Source organism: Marmota monax, unplaced genomic scaffold (genome assembly GCF_021218885.2).
Source record: "Marmota monax isolate L192 unplaced genomic scaffold, Marmota_monax_Labrador192_F-V1.1 WCK01_AAM20220418_F8-fsc00002, whole genome shotgun sequence".
In the NCBI taxonomy this organism is placed as follows: Eukaryota; Metazoa; Chordata; class Mammalia; order Rodentia; family Sciuridae; genus Marmota; species Marmota monax.
The window spans coordinates 11,742,901-11,763,573 of NW_026693571.1; the positions used below are offsets into that span (position 1 = coordinate 11,742,901).

General features: G+C 32.3%; 1 protein-coding gene across 6 annotated transcripts in view; it reads left to right on the forward strand.

Moving 5' to 3' along the window:
* Tbck (TBC1 domain containing kinase) overlaps positions 1-20,673 on the forward strand; it is a 236,481-nt gene that overhangs the window by 69,681 nt on the left and 146,127 nt on the right. For 5 of the 6 annotated variants that reach the window (XM_058583784.1, XM_046458939.2, XM_046458940.2 and 2 more), the window contains 7 exons: positions 334-482; positions 2,769-2,907; positions 5,386-5,485; positions 12,888-12,937; positions 13,119-13,248; positions 18,639-18,737; positions 20,108-20,170. In XM_058583784.1, the coding sequence (XP_058439767.1) occupies positions 334-482; positions 2,769-2,907; positions 5,386-5,485; positions 12,888-12,937; positions 13,119-13,248; positions 18,639-18,737; positions 20,108-20,170 (730 nt within the window). The remainder of the gene's footprint in view (positions 1-333; positions 483-2,768; positions 2,908-5,385; positions 5,486-12,887; positions 12,938-13,118; positions 13,249-18,638; positions 18,738-20,107; positions 20,171-20,673) is intronic. The other variant, XM_046458941.2, reaches the window with a different exon arrangement.

Here is a 20,673-nt window from a genome sequence, read left to right on the forward strand (position 1 = left end):
AACCTAAAAAGGTAGAAAGCAAATTTAAAAGATATTATTTTACATATTTATTTAATTAAGATATTCAGTAAAGCAGGTTCATGCTAGTCAGGCTAAAAGTTTAAAAATTAGATCATGAGGTATAGAAAGTACATCAAAACCTTAAAAATGAAGGATTTATGGTTATTTGATTGTTATTTAAAAATATACATCTAGATTCTGCAGAGACCTCTGTTATTTTCTGTGCTAATGAGACATTTAAGACTTGAGTATCCCCTTGAATGTGTGCCATATTCCTAGGAAGTTTTTTATGACTTTCACTCATGCTCTGTATTTTAAATTGTGTTTCTCAAGGCCAACCCCAGATGAATTAATGAAGGATAAAGTGTTCAATGAAGTGTCACTGTTGTACACCCCGTTTATCAAACCTGCCAGTCTGTTTTCATCTTCTCTGAGATGTGCTGATTTAACTCTGCCTGAGGATATCAGTCAGTTGTGTAAAGGTAATAATAAATAAAATATAGACAGTCATATAAGGCTTATTTCTAAAGGAAGTCCCCTTATTCTCCTTTCAGATTTCATTTTATCAGCAATATATTTTTACATTAGTAGGATTTTCATGGATAATTATTTGGGAATTAAGTAATGGTTCTAAATGTGTTAAAAATACAACTGACCCCAAATTTTAATCCTTTAAATTATGTATGTTCCATGTAACTTATTATAAATTATGTCTAAAAATCATGTTATTGATAGGAAGTTGTTCATACCATTATATTTTGCATTTGAAGAGAATATCAGCTTGTAGGTTTTCATTCTTTTAATCCTTTTATCATTGATCAATTGAATGATTAAGTGATTTAATAGCACTGAGAGACTGAAACCCTGAGGTACTCTACCTCTGAGCTATATCCTTAGTCCTTTTTATCTATTTTTATTTTGAGACAGGGTTTAGATAAGTTACCCAAGCTTGTCAGGTACTTGAAATCCTCCTGCCTCACCCTCTTGAATAGCTAGGATTATAGGTTTTCATTCTTGTGTGATGACTACAACTCACAGAATATGTGTTTTAGTGACAACAGTAAATTACTTTAATACTGAGAAGTTATCATGACACAAGTCATGGCAGAATATATTTATTAAACATTCATTCAATATTTATTGAGTTCCTACTATTTACCACACACTTTACATGTCAAATGTGAAGGCAGGCAGGCATAAACAAAGGTCAATATGAACATAGAACAACAGAAATAGTAGAAGGAGAAACTAATTCTGTCTGGGACATCAAGAAAGACTCCTTAGAAACATCTAGTGCCTTGAAACATGAGATGAGACAGCTTTTGTTAGTTTATGTATCACATGCTTTTATCTGCTTTTACTACTTTCTTGATATAGAGGGTAAAATTTCCAATTCTATTGCTCTAATATAAAGGATAAATATTCCAGATTTTCATTTTTTTCTAGTTTCTCTTGATCTAAGAAGTAGGCTTATGAACTAAAGTTGTGTAATGGGATTCATAGAGAAGTCTCCTTGGTATGACAGTTTCTCCTAGGAAAAATTTCTTGACAAGAAATATACTACAACAGCAGTTCACCTTCCGTTTTGAGTGCAGAAAATGTGTTTAGGATTTTGACAGACTTTAGCTGGGTGCAGTGGCGCACGCCTGTGGCCCAGGAGGCTGAGGCAGGAGGATTGTGATTTCAGAAGCCAGCCTCATCAAACTCAAGGCGCTAAGCAACTCAATGAAACTCTGTCTCTAAATAATATCCAAAATAGGGCAGGGGAGGTGGCTCAGTGGTTGAGTGCCCCTGAGATCAATCTCCGGTACCCAAAAACAAAAAGACAAAGTTTAGGTCCTGAGATTTATTTAGCATAAACCACTTTTAGTAAGATATTATTTTCACTAAGAGCATTCAAATTATTATAAAAACTGAATTTGAATTTGCCAATCTGGCATACCCCTCTGTGGGAGAAGGAATACCCAACTCCATCCCATTCTAGCCATCATTTTCTATCTGAAGGCAGGAAGCACTCATGGTAATCAATGTCCAGAGGCATAGACTCCATCATAGAACCATACAACACTTTGCCTCTTCCTGGCCATGCTATCACACACAGCACTAGAGCTTGCTGGAGTTGGGTATTTCCCAAATCCCAAGTCAATTAGGCTCTAGCTAAGCTTCTCCTGAGCACAGGCCCTATTTATAAGAGTGCTCTGACATGTTTCAAAATGGTTTCATGTTCTCCTCCCCATGCCAGTAGCATAAGAGCATTTGTATCCAATATTTACTGTGAGAAACTAATGAAACTCCTATAAGTAGAACTCACAGAAATATGGGATCCTTCTATGAATGGGTTCCCCTGAAGATTTTAACTTTCAGACTTTTACAACACTGAGTACCCAACAATTCATTAGTTACAGTTCAGATCTTCCTGCCCCAGCACTGGTTCCTAGGGTGTTTACCACTCATGAGTCTCTGCTTCAGTGAATTGTGACTCTTCATATTCTCCTATTTATCTCTGTAGTATTGGAGGTTGTCATTTGTCCTGTGTCCTTACCTCTTTTGTATATCTGAAAGAAATCATTGATTTTCTTTATTATGCTTAGCTTTTTAATTGTTAGGTGGAATGGCAACTTCCCAGCTCCTAGCATGCATGTAAAATTAGTAACCAGACATCTGTTCTTCAGTTTGTTTGTTTTTTTTACTGTGTCTAAATAGAAGCTATGTTGACATTTAACAAAACAAATTGTACTTGCTAATTTGTTTTTATTCACCATTAATAGATATAAACACTGATTACCTGGCAGAGAGATCTATTGAAGAAGTTTATTACCTTTGGTGTTTGGCTGGAGGTGACTTGGAGAAAGAGCTTGTTAATAAGGAAATCATTCGATCCAAACCACCTATCTGCACACTTCCCAAGTAAGGAAAGAAAACTTCTCTTGGAAATGGAAAAAACAAACAAACAAAATCTGGTAATAACCCCCAAAATAGTTTGGCTAATTTTTTTTTCCTTTTGTAAACATTCCAACTAAATGATTATACAGAAAATTGGAAGTCAATCCCTTGTTTGATTGATCAGAGAGTGTGTGTGTGTGTGAGTGTGTGTGTGTTTTTATCTTGAGACGCATCTCACTGAGTTGCTTAGCTCCTCCTATTTGCAGAGGCTGGCTTTGAACTCAAGATCCTCCTTCTCAGCCTCCGCGGAGGCACTGGGATTAAAGGCATGCATCTCACTGTGCCCAGCTGATCAGAGTTTCTAATTGCAAAGATTTTGTCAATATTTTTACTGTGTTTAAATATTATTATTATTATTTTTTGGAGGAGGATACCAGGGATTGAACTCAGGAGTACTCAACCACAAAGCCACATCCCCGGCCCTATTATGTATTTTATTTAGAGACAGATCTCACTGAGTTGCTTGGCAACTTGCTTTTGCTGAGGCTGGCTTTGAACTCATGATCCTCCTGCCCCAAGATGCTCGGGTTACAGGCGTGCACCACCATGCCCAGCTTAAAGATTATTTTTGATAAATAATTTGCTTTATGATCCATTTGAATAGCATCAGAATAATATTTCCAAAACAGAATTTCCTCTAAACTCTACCTGAGAAAATTCAAATTCTTTGATTGTTGTTGTTTGTTAAATTTTTTCTTTTTAAGACCATTTATTAAGAACTTTAGTTTTAAGTTAGTGTTGTGGAACATTGTGCAATAATTGATATTAATGAAAAGTGTATGTCAGAAAGTAATAGTCAAAGTAGTTAACAAACTGGACTAGTATATACTATTATAGAAAACTGTGTCCTTTTTCTAAATACACTTATAAGGTTAAGCTCTGTGGCTTCACTTTCTGTGCTTACAGTTTAGAAAAATCTGAAATACACTGAATTATTAATTAGATCGGAAGTTAAATAAGTATTCCTAAGGGCCAAAATTGTCATTACTGTACATTACTATTCCTATTTATTCAGGAAACTATGAACATGAATTTCTTTTCTTTTGATACTAGGGATTGGACCATGGATGCTCTACCCCCAGCCTTTTTTTTATTTTTATTTTGAGACAGGGTCTCCCTAAGTTGTTGAGGTTGGTCTTGAACTTATGATCCTCCAACCTGAACCTCTCTAGTCACAGGGATTACAGGCATGAACCCAGAGTGAACATGAGTTTTTTGAGCTTCTATCCATGGTTTAAAATTTTAATTTTAGATTATAGAACAGGTTTGCTTATTGCAGATAAGTTTTGAAACCATCTGCTCTTCCCTTTTTTTTCTTGGCATTTTTATTTTGATAAATTATTTGGATAGACCACTAGGTTTCCACGTTTTTTTCCTTTAAAACTGATTTTTAGATGTATTTACTTCAATTATACCACTCATCCATTGAATTAAGTAAAAAACAGGAATGAAGATGATGGAAATACTAGGAAGAAATGATTTGAAAGATATATAGATTCTTATTTATTTATTTTTGTATGTCAGGGATTGATCCAAGAATGCTTAACCACTGAGCCACATCCCCTGCTCTTTTTTTTTTTTTTTTTTCTTATTTTGGGACAGGGCCTTGCTAGTTGCTGAGACTGTCCTCAAACTGGCGATCCTCTTATCTCAGCCTCCTAAGTCCATGGAATTATAATCATGAGCCACCATGTCTGGCATATAGTAATTCATTGAAATTTTAATATTAATTTTTTTTTTAGTTTTCAGCAGACACAACATCTTTGTGTGTATGTGGTGCTGAGGATTGAACCCGGGCCGCACGCATGCCAGGCGAGCCGCTACTGCTTGAGCCACATCCCCTGATTGAAATTTTAAACAATCAATTGTTAGTCAATATTCTTTCCCCTGAGAATTGAGAATGTGTTTTTTCTTTTTCCCTTTATCATTTTTCACCTATATAAACTTCAGGAACATCTTTGTATAGTGTCAGGATAGTAAGTTTAGCATTGAAACTACATGAACAGTTGTAAATGATAACCTTGTATTCCTAAAATGCATTTATTTTGTGTATGTAGGGGGGTAGTAATAGGGATTGAATCCAGAGACAGTTTACCAATGTGCTACTTCCTCAGCTCTTTTTATTTTATTTTGTTTGCTAAATTGCCAAGACTGCCTTCAACCTTGTGATCATCCTGCCTCAGCCTCCTAAGTAGCTGGAATTACTGGCAATTGCCACTGCATCCAACTGTGCAATGCTTTATATATAAATACTGTGTTCATATCAACTCAAGAGATATCTAAAAATAGGACTTGTTTGGAGAAGTCTCAACTACCAATTATACCTTCTAAAATTTATTTCTTGATGAAGGGATTATTACTTTGAAAAATTTTATGTTCTAGAAAAAAACAATAAAATGGATTTTATATGCTAATTATAATTTTTTTAAAAATCTCTTTTAGTTTTCTCTTTGAAGATGGTGAAAGCTTTGGACAAGGACGAGATAGAAGCTCCCTATTAGATGATACTACTGTTACATTGTCTTTATGCCAGCTAAGAAACGTAAGAAAAATACTTTGCCAAATTTGCTTCAGGTATTTTTAAAAATACCTTTAAAGATGCACATGAAGCTTTGTACCCCTCCCAGATTTCATAAAATATGTGAGAATTTCTGTAAGATATATGCCACAGAGTGCAATTTCTAGAAAATAGAATCTGTATAATTTTAGCTTTATTATATATTGTGTGATTCTTCACAAAAATGATTGTTCATCTTTTCATCATCGTTGGATAAATGTTCTCATTTCTCCACTTAGGGTTATTACTTTTTAAAAAATCTTGTTTTTGTTAATCTAGTGTTATAAATTATATTTTTCAGTGATACTAATCCTAATCTTCTAATTTTTGGTGCATTTATCAGCCTATTCATATTTTTAGCTGTTCATATATACTAGTTCATATCTTTTATCACTATTTCTGAATAATTTCTTATTGATTTGAGGGCTTCTAAAAACTACATCCAGATGTGGTGTCTTTGTTGGCTATGTGTCATCTTCTAATCTTTCGTTTTTCTTTTAATTGGACTTTTAGTGAATAGAATTTGAAATTTTTATCAACATCTTTATTTCTAATTAAATATATTTTATTTGATATATTGTGCTTGTTGTAACCTATTTAAATTTGTATCAAGTTATAAATATTTTTTGTAATATTTTTCTGTATTGTTTCTAAAATATTTAAATAATTTTTATCATATTTAGTTCTTTAATCTACCTGGAATTTATATCTAAAGTACTTGTGACAAAGATGTCCAATTGCATTTTTTGTTCATAAGAAATAATCCCTTGTCTCATTACCATATGTTAAATAGATTATTTTCTCCTGTTTTGATCTGTAATTCCATCTTTTTGGAATATGCATGGATATGTGTCTGAGTATTTCTACTCTGCTTTGTAGGCCTGTTTGTTTAACCTTAGCCAGTTTTACAGTGCATATACAGATTCTTCATAGTAATTCCTTGAAATTTTAAACAAATTCCATCAATTGGAAGAGCCTCAATTTATTATCTTAAAATGGGATAGGAGCTCTTTAACATCTTGCTCTACTATTGATTTCTATTATCATCTTACAGAGTTTCATTAAAATATGTATAGGATTTCGATTGCAATTACATTGAATTTATAGGTTTATTTATAGGAAATTGATATTTGTAAAATATGGAGTCCTATTTTTTGAACATTCCATAGGTATGATATTTATTAAAGTTCTTATAAATTTTCTTTATACTGTCTATATTCATTATCAGATGCATTCTTACTTCCACTATCATAAATAGAATGCATTTATATGTATTATTTTTTCTAACTTTTATTATGAAAATTTTTAGAGAAGAGTTGAAAAAATTTTGCAGTAAACAACTTAGTACATAGATTAGGGGTTGGTATGATGTCTTGGTCAAATCAAGTCACACCTATTATTTACCTATTATTTAGAGCTGTTTTGCTCTACATTGACAGAGTTAAGTGGTTGCAACAGAGATCACATGACCCAAAAAGCTAAAAATATTTATTATATGTCCCAACAATTAAATATTTTGCTATATTCTAACATAGAGTCTATAATTAACATTTTGCTTTATTATGTATGTCTCTACCCCTCTAGCCATTTGTCCAATCATCTTACTTTTTGTTCTTTATTACTGCAATTTAACATATACAGTAACTGGAGTTAAAGTTTGCATTTGATTTTTTTAAAAAATATTTCTTAGTTGTAGATGGACACAATATCTTTATTTTTATTTATTTTTATGTGGTGCTGAGGATTAAACCCAGGGCCTCACACATGCAAGGCAAACACTGTACCACTGAGCTAAAACCCCAGCCCATGCTTTTGATTCTTTTCAAGGTAAAATTTGTGTATGGTAAATGCCTGGCCTTTAGAAAAAAAAGATGTAAAAAATTTTAGTTTTTTTGTTTCTCTAGATATTGTTTATCAGAATGAAGACATTCCTTTAATTTTAGTTTGCTGAGAATTTTTATCAAGAATGGATGTTGGATTTTGTCAAATGCTTTCATGCATGTTTTGACAAAGTTTTAAGATTTTTTCTTTAACCTGTGGATATGATGATTTATATTAGTTGATTTATGCATATTGAACCAGCCTTGTAAGCTTGAAATGAAATTTACTTGGATTATGGTATATAATTATTTTTATACATTATTTAGAGTCAAATGCTAGTATTTTATTGAGAATTTTTGCTTCTGTGCTAACAAGAACTATTGGCCTGCAGTTTTCCTTTTTTTGTAATGTGATTGTCTGTTTTTAGGATAATTCTGCCCTCAGAGAATAAAGAAGTATTTCCTCTGCTTATGTACTCAAAGAGATGATTATAATTTTTTTCTTAAACATTTGTATTCCCTAGTGAGCTCATCTGGTCTAGATACCTTCTGTTTAGGAAAATTATTAACTATCGATTCTGTTTCTTTAATACATATTGATATATTCAGGCTTATACATTTCTCCTCCTTTGAGTTTTTCTAAATTATGTCTTTCAAGGAATTGGCAGTTCTGGGTTTTTTGGGGTTTTTTTTTTGGTGGGAGGGTACTAGGATTGAACTCAGGGGTACTTGACCACTGAGCCACATCTCCAGGCCTATTTTGTATTTTATTTAGAGACAGGGTCTCATTGAGTAGCTTAGTTCCTCGCTTTTGCTGAGGTTGGCTTTGAATTCACAATCATCCTGCCTCGGCCTCCTGTGCTGATGGGATTATAGGTGTGCACCATCACACCCAGCCTCCAGCTCTATTTTGATGATTGTTTAGTATATCTTTCTCTATTTGTTACTTATAATCTGCCTCTATTGTTATGTTTAATGTGAGTGAACTTATATTAGTTGTAAATGTATATTGTAAACTCCAAAGCAAACAATAATAAATTTTCGAGAAATATAATTCCTATTGTAAGAAGGAAAGAAAATCAATCATGTAAAATGATCAATTAAAACCAGAGAAAATAGAAAAAGTGTGCATATTAATATGATATGCCTAAGTGTTGACTTTTGGTGTATATCCTACTTTTCTCTGAGTTTCCTCAATCTTTGTTTTGATGTCTATTTAATTTTGAAATTTCTTAGGTAATATTATGTAATGTTATTTTTGTATCCATACTGACAATCTCAATCTTTTAATTGTTGTATTTGGACTATTCATATTTAAAGTGATGATTGTTAGATTTATATCTATCATCTACAAACTATTGTTGTTCATTGTCCATTACTGTGCTATTGCTATTCCTTTACCTTTTACTTTTTGTATTTTCTCTGATTTTAATTGATCAATTTTACTTCTCTTAAACATTTTTAGTATTTGCCTTAGAGTTTGCAAAATACATTTACAAGTAACATAAGTTCACTTTCACTACATTGCAGATAGAGAGTGCAGGTATTTTATAACAGTGTATGTGTAAATCCTTCTCCCATCCTTTATATCATCGCTATCATTCATTTAACTTATCCATAGACTATTAACAAATAAATTGTTGCCATTATTATTTTGAACAAATTGTTATCTTTTAAACCAATTAAGAATTAAAAAAAAGAAAGATGTATATTTTAAAGTTCAGTTATAACCTTCTTTAAACAAACATTAATTCTTCCTTTCTTTAGGTGAATTCAGATTTCTGACTTTTATAATTTTCCTTAACCAGGGCTACTGACAACAAATTTACTTAATTTTCTTTATGAAGAAATATATTCCTTTTTCACTTTTAATGGATAATTTCACTTGGATACGAATTCTGGGTTGTTAGCCCCCCCCCCTCCCCCTCACACACACACCCTGTAGTACTTGAATATTCTACTTCCATCTCTTTTTTGCTTACATGATTCCTTAAGTGAAATTCAGCGTATTTTTTATCCTCATTCCTCTGTGTGTAAGGTGCTCCCCATCCCCTGGCTACTTTCAGGATTTTCTTTTTGTCTTTGATTTTCTGCAATTTGAATATGATATGCCTAGGTGTAGACCTTCGGTATGTGTTCTGCCTATTCTCTTAGTTTCCTGGATCTTTGATTTGATGTCTATTTAATTCTGGAAATTTCTTAGTTACTATTATGTAAAATATTTCTTCTATTTCTTCTTATATTCCTATTATATGTATACTTTTTGTAATTGTCACGAGGTTTTTGGATATTATATTTATTTTTCTCTTTGCATTTCAGTTTTCAAAGTTCTTTTTGCCATATCTTTTATCTTCCTTGTCCATGTCCAGTATACTGATATCTCTCAAAAGGATTATTTCTCTTATGATGTCTTCCTTTCGTTCTAGCATTTCCTTTTATTTCTTTATTGGGATTTCCAATTCTTGCCTATATTACCATTTGTTCTTTTATGTTTCCCACTTTTTCCATTTAGAGCCTTTAGCAAATTAAACAGTTGTTTTAAATTCCTGGTATGATAATTTTAGTATCTTCTATTTCTCAGTTTGTTCTGAAGCTTGCTTTATCTTCTCAGGCTGTCTTGTTTGCTTGCCTTTTAGTGTGCCTTGTAATTTTTTGTTGAAGACCAGACATGATGTACTAGATAAAAGTGGTAAATAGGACTATAATTTAAGATTTCATGTTTATGTAGCTAGGAGGTTATTAATAGTTTCCTAAAGCAGTGGTGTCAAAGGCTAAAATTTCTTCTATTGTTCTTTGTTATTTTCTTCTGTTGTCTTTGGATTTCCCTAAAAATCTCTTGTTAAAATACAGTCTAAGGCTTGTAGTTCTTCAGTTCAAACTTACCCTGTCAGAGAGAAGCCCCATTAATATGGTGATGAAGCAAAGGGGAAGAGAAGTGTCCAAAATCCTATGATTTTGATCTTCATTGTTTAGTAAGCTTGTATTCCTAGAATATGATCTGTTCTTCACAAGTACTTCTTAGCTTCCCTTTCCCACCTCTTTAGGTGAGACAGAAAGCTAGCAGGCCTGGAGTTTGATATTTCTCTTCCCCCACAACAAATACTAGAAGGGACTAGAGTTCAGTTACCCTTCTTTCTTGTCATTTAGGCTGGTAAACCCCCCAAATTGGTTAAGATCCAACAAAAAGGCTTCACAGGGGGCAGAGTTTGTTAAGGAAAATAGCACTCTGGGTATTTCAAATTGGTTATGTTTCCCCTCTTTATACAGGAAGTATAAGGGGATTTCTCTGTCTACCTGAGAACCTGGAGTACTAGTAGTAGTAAATCTCGGAAACATAAATTTCTTCCTGTCTGGGCCTCTAATAGTTTTCTGTCTCAAGTTAGTCTGTGCTTAGTCTGCATTAATTGTTTTTACCTGTGCTTAGTCTGCAGTAATTGTTCTTACTAGGTTCTTACCAAACAGTGGCTTCTGCTTCTGGTAAGCTATATATTTGCCTGTTTTTCCAATTTGGGGAACTGATAGCTCTGAGAAGAGTTTTCAATTCATATGGCCTTTTTTCTTACTACGGTAAGAGCAATCATTTCCAAAAGGTTTTTAAGTATTTTTTCTTTTAATTTAAAAATTTTTTCTAGTTATGCATAGCAGTAGAATGTATTTTGACACATTATACATAAGTAGAGTATAACTTATCATTCTTTTGGTTGTTGCTTTCAAGTTCTTCCCTTTTTATTTTTCAATCATCCATAGCCAAGACAAAAATGATACTCTACTTTGTTGTGTGCATCTAGGTTAGCAATTCCAGCACCACCCTCCCAACCCCCAGCCACAAACACATACATAGTTCAGTCTTTACCTGGCTTTAGCAGAGGCTTCTATAGTCTGGCTACCTTTATGCATGCACCCAAGTTGTATCCCTTTAAACTCCAATCTCTAGGCCACAGTTGTCAGTATATTTCAGTGGTGTTCTCTGTACACAGTTTGTGTCTGTTATCACTGCATTTTTTTTTTTACTTTTTAGTGCTTTTCCACCCATCTAATATTATAAATATTATATAGTAGGTGGGCCTTATAACATCTTGTCTATTATAATGTCAACAACAACAGAAAATTACAATATCACAACTCAATACACTGAATTTATGATCTCTAGAAGGATGTATAAAGTGGAAAGATAATAATACAAAGCAGCAAATATAAATTACCTCTGAAGTATATGGTGTCATTTGATTTTGTTATACTCTTAATTTGTTTTTGGTTTTTTTTTTAGTTTAAATAAAATTGAAGCCAAGTTAAAGGAACTCAAGGCTTCCATTCTATTATTTCCATTTCCTTGTAGTTGTACTTTTAAAATTTAAAATATTTTCCCTATATAATTATTAAGAAATGTTAATTTGTTCATTTTTAAGGTAATGTGGAACACAAATAGTATGTTTTACCCTAAATATTCCTGTGTATTTTCATCCTTTTGTAATCTATATGTACTAAGTTTTAGAAAAGACAATCCGAAAATATGCTTATAAAATAGTATCTGTTATATTCAGGATATTCAAAGCCAACCTTTAAAAAAGATGTGTTTTAATAATATAGTAAAACTTGGAAATTTTTACTTTATTGAAAATTTGAATCTATGAATCTCAGGTATAGAGCTTAATAAAAGGATAAATACATAGCATATTAAGTTTTAGAGAAGAGCCAGGTATAAATCTGGTGTTTGTCAAATTTTCAGGGTTGCGTAAAGATTTTCTTTGACTTTTAAAATTCTGGAAATAACTCACTTGGGTACATGATGAGTCTTATCAACATAGAACTTAAACTTTTGTGTCAATCCCCATAGAAGCAGATATTCTGCCTTCAAATTGGAAGTTGAAGAACACAGTAGCAGGCAAGATTGCATTAACTATAATCACCTTGCTTAGGATGAGGCTAAGATTTTAGTACTGCTTGCCTGCATATATTTTTAAAAAATAATCTTAGCAATATTATTATTCGTAGCAATGTTTAGTGTAATGATTTTGTGGGGAAAAATCATTAATCAAATTTTGTCAGTTGATTTGTTAACTATGGTATATGCTCAAAGTATGATATAAGAAATTATGTTGAATCCTTTACTAACACTTGACTTTGACTTAGTTTGTGTTATGCCTAAGTAAAAGTAAGTTGGGCTTTTAATGTGTGTGTGTGTGTGTCTGCGTGCGTGTGCGTGTGTGTAAATTGTGTATATATAGAGAACTTTTTAAAATATTTCTTCAAATGATTTAATAGTACTCATTTAAATTTTATATTAATGTTAGTAATTTTGTATTGTGTTGGGAAAAATATTATAATACGTGTCTAACATTTATTAGTGATATTTAGAGGTAAAAGAACAAAGTATTCTTCATTGCTAAGTCTTAATCAGTAGAGGCATGATATGTTTGCATGTTTGGAAGAAATAATTTTTAGATTCTGTTTTATATTTTTCTTGGTACTGTTACAAGTTTATGATTTTTACATTATTGTTTCTTTTAAATACACTCAGTGATGCTGCCTAAGGTGATTATACATCAATATTTTCTTTTAATTCATAGAGATTAAAAGATGTTGGTGGAGAATCATTTTATCCATTACTTGAAGATGAGTAAGTGTATATATATAGTCTCATTATATATTTATTTTTCTTTTCTGTTTGTATTAGATTTGTAAGAATTTTCTACATTTTTCTTGAAAAGTCCTTTCTAAATAGAACATTTAAAATGGTGTTTTAGTTTGTTAGAATTTTATACTCTTTTTGTCAATATTTTTGCTTTTGTTCTTTACAGTCAGTCTAATTTGCCTCACTCAAACAGCAATAACGAATTGTCTGCAGCTGCCACTCTCCCTTTAATCATCCGGGAGAGGGACACTGAGTACCAACTAAACAGAATTATCCTCTTTGACAGGCTGCTAAAGGTAAGGATTACAAAATATAAAGTATTAACAATAGCACATAAACAATTTTTTTATACTTTAATTCTTAGTGAGTTGTGATATCATGAGAAGACTAATTTTTTGGGACTAATCTTCTCTGATTAATTTTCTTTAATTATAAAAATGATACGAATTTATACAAAGTAAAATTAAAAAGCAAAAACAAGATGTGAGAACATATGCAAAATTATGTTAGATGAAGGATATTTTTTCTTTTTAAAGAAAAATTAAAGAAAAACACCATTATTTAAAGAGACAAGTGGATAAAGCACATAATACAAATACATAAATGTTTTCAAATTGTTCATCCTTAGTAGGAATGAAAAACCTAAAATTAATATAGGACTGTTTTTGAATATTAAAGTTGCAAAGTGAACAAAGGCATATGAAGTTTGGAATTGATTCTTTTAAAATAATTGTGAATTAACTGAAACATTTTCTAAAGTAAGTCAAACTACATCCATAACCTGTGTTCTAATAATTTTCTTCTAGAAATCTATCATAAAATGTAATTTATAATAGGAAAATTTTATATGCAACATATAGAAGTAGCTTTATGGCATATAGACTTTGAACACTTTTAGTATCACTAGATTTTTACAAAACTGTTTTTATACATTATCTTGTTTAACCCATATGAGGCTGATACCCTAATTCTCTATATGACCTTTCATAATCTGCCCAGAGCACAAAATAAAGAGTGAGTTAAAATACGCTCCTTTTTAATTATATTTTACAAATTTTAGAGAGGATTAGGGTCCATTCCACTGCTTATTTGTATAAATGAAACTGGACCCTGTGATTAGAAATACTTAGAAATATATTCCAGGACACTTCAATATTATCACTGGTATATCAAGAACTATATAGACTAAAAGTTGAAATTTTTTTCATTTATTTTATGTTGTTTTTATTATTTAATTGACAAAATATACATATTGATGGGGTACAATGTGACATTTTAAGGCATTTCTACATTGTATGGTGTTTGAATTAAGGTAAGCATATCTATCTTCTCATTTAACATTTCTTTGTGATGAAAACATTCAATATCCTTTCTTCTAGCTTTTTTGAAGTGAATAATGCATTAGTATTATTTAGAGTCACAGTAGTATGCAAAGGAACACCAGAATTAATTTCTCCTTTCTAACTATAACTTGTTATCATTTCACTTAACACCTGTATTCCTGTTATGTCCATGTTGTCACAAGTGACACAATTTCATCCTTTTAAGCCTGATTAGCATTTGTGTGTGTATACACCAAATTTTCTTTGTCCATTCTTCAGTTGATGAACACAGGTTGATTCCATTTCTTGACTACTGTGAATAGTGCTACAATAAACATGAGAGAAAGTGAAGATGTCTCTTTTATATCCTGATCACCTTTGGATGATCAGCAATGGATCATATGATAGGTCTATTTTTAATTTTTTGAGGGAACTTTATATTGTTTTGTAGAATGGCTTTAGTAATTTACATTCCCACCAAAAGTGTATAACTGTTCCCTTTTTTTCCACATCCTCAACAGACCTTATTATATTGTTTTTTTAGTAGTAACCATTTTTAACTTAAGGAAGAAGAAATAATAACTCATTGTGGTTTTGCTTTGCTATTGATTAGTGATGGTCTTCATTTTTTTAAAAAATTATTTATTTATGCATTTTGTGTATATGTATGCATTTATTTTTTGCAATTGATATTTTGGAATTCTTACACATTCTGGATATCCACCCCTTGTCAGATGTATAGTTTCCCAGTTTTTTGGTTGTTGTTGTTGTTCTGTATTCTATCTTTTCATTCTGTTGTTTACTTTGCTGTGCAGAAACTTTTAAATTTTTTATAATCCCACCAAGTTTTGCTTTTGTTTTCTGTGCTTTTGTAGTCTTGTCCAAAAAAATCCTTGCTCATGTCAGTGTCTCTATGTGTTTCTCCTGTTTTATTCCAATAGTTTCTAAGTTTTAGGTCTTACATTTAAGTCTGTAATCCATTTTGATTTGATTTGTATAAATGGTGAAAAATAAGGGTCTGATTTCATTGTTTTGCTTGTGAATATCCAATTTTTTCAGCTCCATTTATTGCAGAGACTCTGTGTATATGTGTATAAATGCTTGAATTTACTTTTAGGCTCTCTGTTATGTTTTGTTTTGTTTTTTTTCTATGTGTTGGTTTTTGTGCCCGTTTCATGATGTTTTGTTTTTTGTGGCATTATGATATATGTATGTGTATGTATGTATGTATGTATATATATATATATATATATATATATATATATATATATATATATGCGTGTGTGTGTGTGTTTATGTTTGTTTATTTATCTACTTTTTATTATTATTTGGTACTGGGAATTGAGCCATAGGGTGATTTACTACTGAGTTACATCTCCAGTCCTTTTTAATTTTTATTTTGAGACAGGGTCTTACTTAGTTGCCTAGGTTGGCATTGAACTTGTGATCCTCTTCTTGCCTCAGCCTCCTGAGTCACTGGGATTATAGACATATGACACTGTGTCCAGGGTTTGGTATATTTTGAAGTCATGTATTGTATCCATATTTTTTCTTTTTGCTCAAGATTGCTTTGGGTATTTGGATAGGGAATGCATGAATCTGTAAATTAACTTTGGGTAGTATGGCTATATTAATAATATCAATTTTTGCAATCTGTGAACACAGAATATCTTTCCTTTGTGTCCTCTTCAATTTCTTTCATTAATGTTTAATAATTTCATTGTGGAGATATTTTTACCTCTTTGGTTAAATTTTATCCTAGGGTTTTATTTTTAATGTAGTTTTATTAACAGCTGTGGAAGATAGCCATCCTACAGCTGTGATGGTGATACCTCAGCCTGCTGTGGCTCCTCTCTGGGTAGTGACAAGGAGATGATGCTCTGATGAGCTAGTTGAAGCCCAACAAGCTGCTGTGGATGCAACCCTCTGGGACACTACACATAGCAAGGCAGAGACACTGCCTTGATGTAACACCATGTGTCACAGGCCACCTCTCCAACCCATGTCTGTACCATAGGAGACAAGCCTGTGTAGATGGAAGGCATGAGATGCATATACTTGTACCCTCTTGAATGCCCCTCACCATACCCACCCTAAACAGTACTAGGTAAGGTGGTCATTATAAGATATCCCACCATGTCCCCAAGTGCCGCAGTCTGGCTGGGCACAATCAGGAGCCACTTGTCAAAAGAAACTAACTTTATTTTTAGAACCACACACGCCAAACAAAACAGCTCCTCAGGAAAAACCCTCAGAGCCCCAACTGCCACCACCGGCTTCCCACAAGCCTCTCCCTCAACCACCGGCCTCTCCACCTCCCCCCCATCCTCCTGCTCTTGAGGCTGATTGGCTGGGTCGCATGGGCGGAGCCAAAAAAGTCCCCCAATGAGCAGATCCGTGGTCTGAAAGGGCAGGGAAACAGCCCAATGAGCATCACCGCAGAGGAGCCAATCAGCTAGATGTTGCTGGGGCCGCTGTGAGCCAATCATCAGCTGGCAGTCTGAAAGGGCGGGGAAACAGCTCAATGAGCATCTCCAATGAGCATCACCGCAGAGGAGCCAATCAACTAGATGTTGCTGGGGCCTCTGTGAGCCAATCATCCCCCGGCAGCTGGAAGTTTGCTGGGGCCCCTTTGGCTGTGGCTCTCAACACCCAAGTGCTAGCTTCAGCAATAGGCTATGGGTTGGGTTTGTTTCACCTCTGCTGACATCAGAAGCCCTCACCTCAGACTCAGTCTTCATCACAAGTATTCCTAGGGGTTTTGTCTGTCTGTAGCTGTTGTAAATGGGATTGCTGTTTTAGTTTATTTTTCAGATAATTTACTGTGGTAGAAATGCTACTGGGTTCTGTATGGGTACTAAGTGGTATCCCACTGTATTTTATATATTGGAAATTTGCTGAATTCATTTATCAGTTTTAATAGTTTTTAGGCAGTCTTTGAAATTTTCTATAACAGAGGTTCATGTATTCTGCAAAGTTATTATTTCTTTCTCTTGCACAGTTGCTCTGACTAGAACTTTCAGTTTTGTGTTGAATAAAAGTAGTGAAAGTGGACATCTTGGTCTTATTCCAGATCTTAAAAAGAAAGCTTTCAACGTTTTTCTGTTCAGTATGTTAACTATTACATATATGGCCTTTATTATGAGGACAATATTACCCTGAGGCACTTTCCTTCTATACCTAACATGTTCACGTTTTTTAATCACAGAAGGAATGTTGAATTTTATCAAATGTTTTTTCTTCATATATTGAGATGATCATATGATTTTTGTCCTTCATTCTGTTAATGTGGTACTAAGTGGTATTTTATTTAATTAATTTGTGTATATTGAACCATCCTTATATCCCTAAGTTGTATCCCACAAGATCCTGGTGGATATTTTGAATATGCACTTGGATTCAGTTTGCTAGAAATTTGAAGATTTTTTTCATCCAGGATATTGGTTTGTTGTTTTACTTATTTGTTTCCTTGTCTGGTTTTGATATCAGGGTAATACTGTTCTCATAGAATGTGTTTAGAAGAATTCTTCTTTTTTATTTTGAGAATAATTGGCATTGGTTCTTCTTTAAATATTTGGTGGAATTCAACAATCTGGGCTGGGTTTTACAATGACAGGGCAGTTTTTGTTATTGATTCAATCTTGCTATTATTAATTTTTTTTTTCAGATATTCTATCTCTTCATAATTCAGTTTTGGAAAGGTTTTGTGCCCAGGATTTTGTCCATTTCTTCTAGGTTATCAAATTTATGGGAGTATAACTTTTACAATCATCATTAATGATTTTTTGCATTTCTATGATATCAATTGTAGCATCTCTTTTATTCACATTTTATTTTATTTTTTGAGTCATCTCAACTTTTCCCTTCATCTCACTAAGAGTTTGTCAATTTTGTTTATATGTTTGAGAAACCAATTCTTCATTTCCTCAGTCTTTTTGTATTGTCATTTAGTCTATTTCATTTGGTTTCTTCTCTGATCATTATTAGTTACTTTTCTAATTTTTGTTTTGTTTTGTTCTTATTTTCCTAGTTCCTTGAGATATGGTGATAACTTGTCTATTTGAGGTGTTTCTGCTTCTTTAGTGCAGTTATTGATTTCTGTAAACTTCCCTTTGGTACTGTGTTTACTGTTTTCCATAGATTTTATTACATTGTTTCTGTTATTTGTTTTGAAGAAATTTAAATTTTCTTCCTAATTTTCTCATTGATCCATTGGTTTATTCAGAAGCATGTTGTTTAATTTCTATGCATTTGTATGGTTTCCAGAGTTTTTCTAGTTATTGATGTCTAGTTTGAATACACTGTGATGGGAAAAGTGATTTTAATTTTTTGAACTTTTTTAAATTTCTTTATTTATATCATAGGCTTATCCGTATAAAAAAAATCAAATTTGGAAAGAAGCAAGAGTTGACATTCCTCCTCTAATGAGGGGTTTAACCTGGGCTGCTCTTCTGGGAGTTGAGGTAAAAAAGAAAAGAGAAGGTTAGAAGTTGATTAATAAATAGTGCTAATAAAAGATTTTAAAAAAGTGTTTCCATATATGCTTTTAAATTATTAGAAAATTATATAGTAAATATGAACATTAGAATATTTGGTTATTTTTAAGCAGAAAGAATACAGAAGAAAAGAATAGAGTAGAAAAATTATTTGAAGATTTGTTGGGTTTATGCTATTTAATATTTTATTTAGTGGTTCTCACTGAAAGTCTTCCCTTTATTCTCCTGTAGATATCTATTACCAACAACTGAAAATTGTTTGACCCCCCCCAAATTTTTAATCCTTTTGGAACTATGTTAGAAGAATTTCCTTTTTTAAAATTCTTGATTGCTTTGATGAAGTCTATAAAACTGTTTGAATTTAGTTGATTACTTTACAAGAATATCTACTGTCCATGTAATATATTAATTTTTAGTATTATAAGAATTATAATACTCAAGTCCAAGAGGATTTCTGATGTCAGATTGTCTAAATCCCAAAGAAATTGATACAGCAAATAATATCACCAAATTTCCCTGTGTTTTTCCTCTATCATGATTATGAGCCAGAAAAGTAAGAATTTTTAATGCTCAGTCCTATAGAATATGACCAAAATTTGAAGTAGTTGACTCGTGTATTCTTTCTGTATTAAAAAAACTGAAAAATATAGATGACCCCATTAGTCCCAATGTTTTATAATTCATGATATCCAGTCCATCCCAAACTTCTGTTTTCAGGTACCATACTACTACTTTGAAATGTTCCATTTTATTTTTCTTTGTTTACTAACTTTTAACAGAAAATTGTTTTATGACACCCCACCCCCTGCCAAAATCCCTTCTATTTATGAAATTTGCTATTTAAAAGTCAACAATGGATAGAAAAACGATAAAGCTGTGTTATACTTAGTATCTAAATGACACACAGAACTTTTTAATCTTTTGGTCTATACCGTTCACAAGTCTGCTTGTTAAAGATATAAACAATTACTCTTTAAGTTGAAGTATAACTTGGATTTGAATACACGTATATTGGGTAGGTTTTCAAAATACATATTCGTAAGAAATAGGTTTTTCCTCTTGCATATCCACAATTTAAAAATATGAACTCTACAAAATGCTCCAAAATCTGAAAATTTTTGAGTGCTGACACACTGCTCAAAAAGTCATATTTTGGAGCATTTCAGATTTTGAATTTTCAGATTAGCGATACATAGCTAGTACAATTTATGCCAATATTTCAAAATCAGAAAAACTCCAAAGTCTGAAACATTTCTGGTCCCAAGCATTTAGAATAGGAGATATTTGCCATGTATTGTCAATTTTATTAAGGATATTAACATTTTGTTTTTTTTCAGGGAGCTATTCATGACAAGTATGATGCAATTGATAAAGATACTCCAATTCCTACAGATAGACAAGTAAGTTTTTTTAAGTAACATAAGATAACTCTGCCTAGTATTTAAATTTTAGAAAAGCATGAGGAAAATTTTCTCCTTTCATTATTAATATTCAGCTGCCTCTTATGCTCATAAATTAATGACTAGAACAACATTTTATAGGACTTTAGGTTGAGTAACCCACTTTGAAAAATGATAATGATTCTTTTCCTGAAAATTTGGCACTTTATTTAGGCCAAAGCAATAAAGGAAGATATTTTTGAAAACTGTCAATACATGTCTTTTCAAAAGAAATCCACTTCCCTTATTTAGATAAACATGAAACTTCTTTGTTACTTCTAGAAGATTAATAATATAATTTTGGAGGGATGTGGGGTACCAGGGATATAACTAAGGGTCACTTGACCACTGAGCCACACCCCACGTTCTATTTTATATTTTATTTAGAGACAGAGTTTCAGTGAGTTGCTTAGTGCCTCGCTTTTGCTGAGGCCAAACTTGCAATTCTCCAGCCTCAACATCCC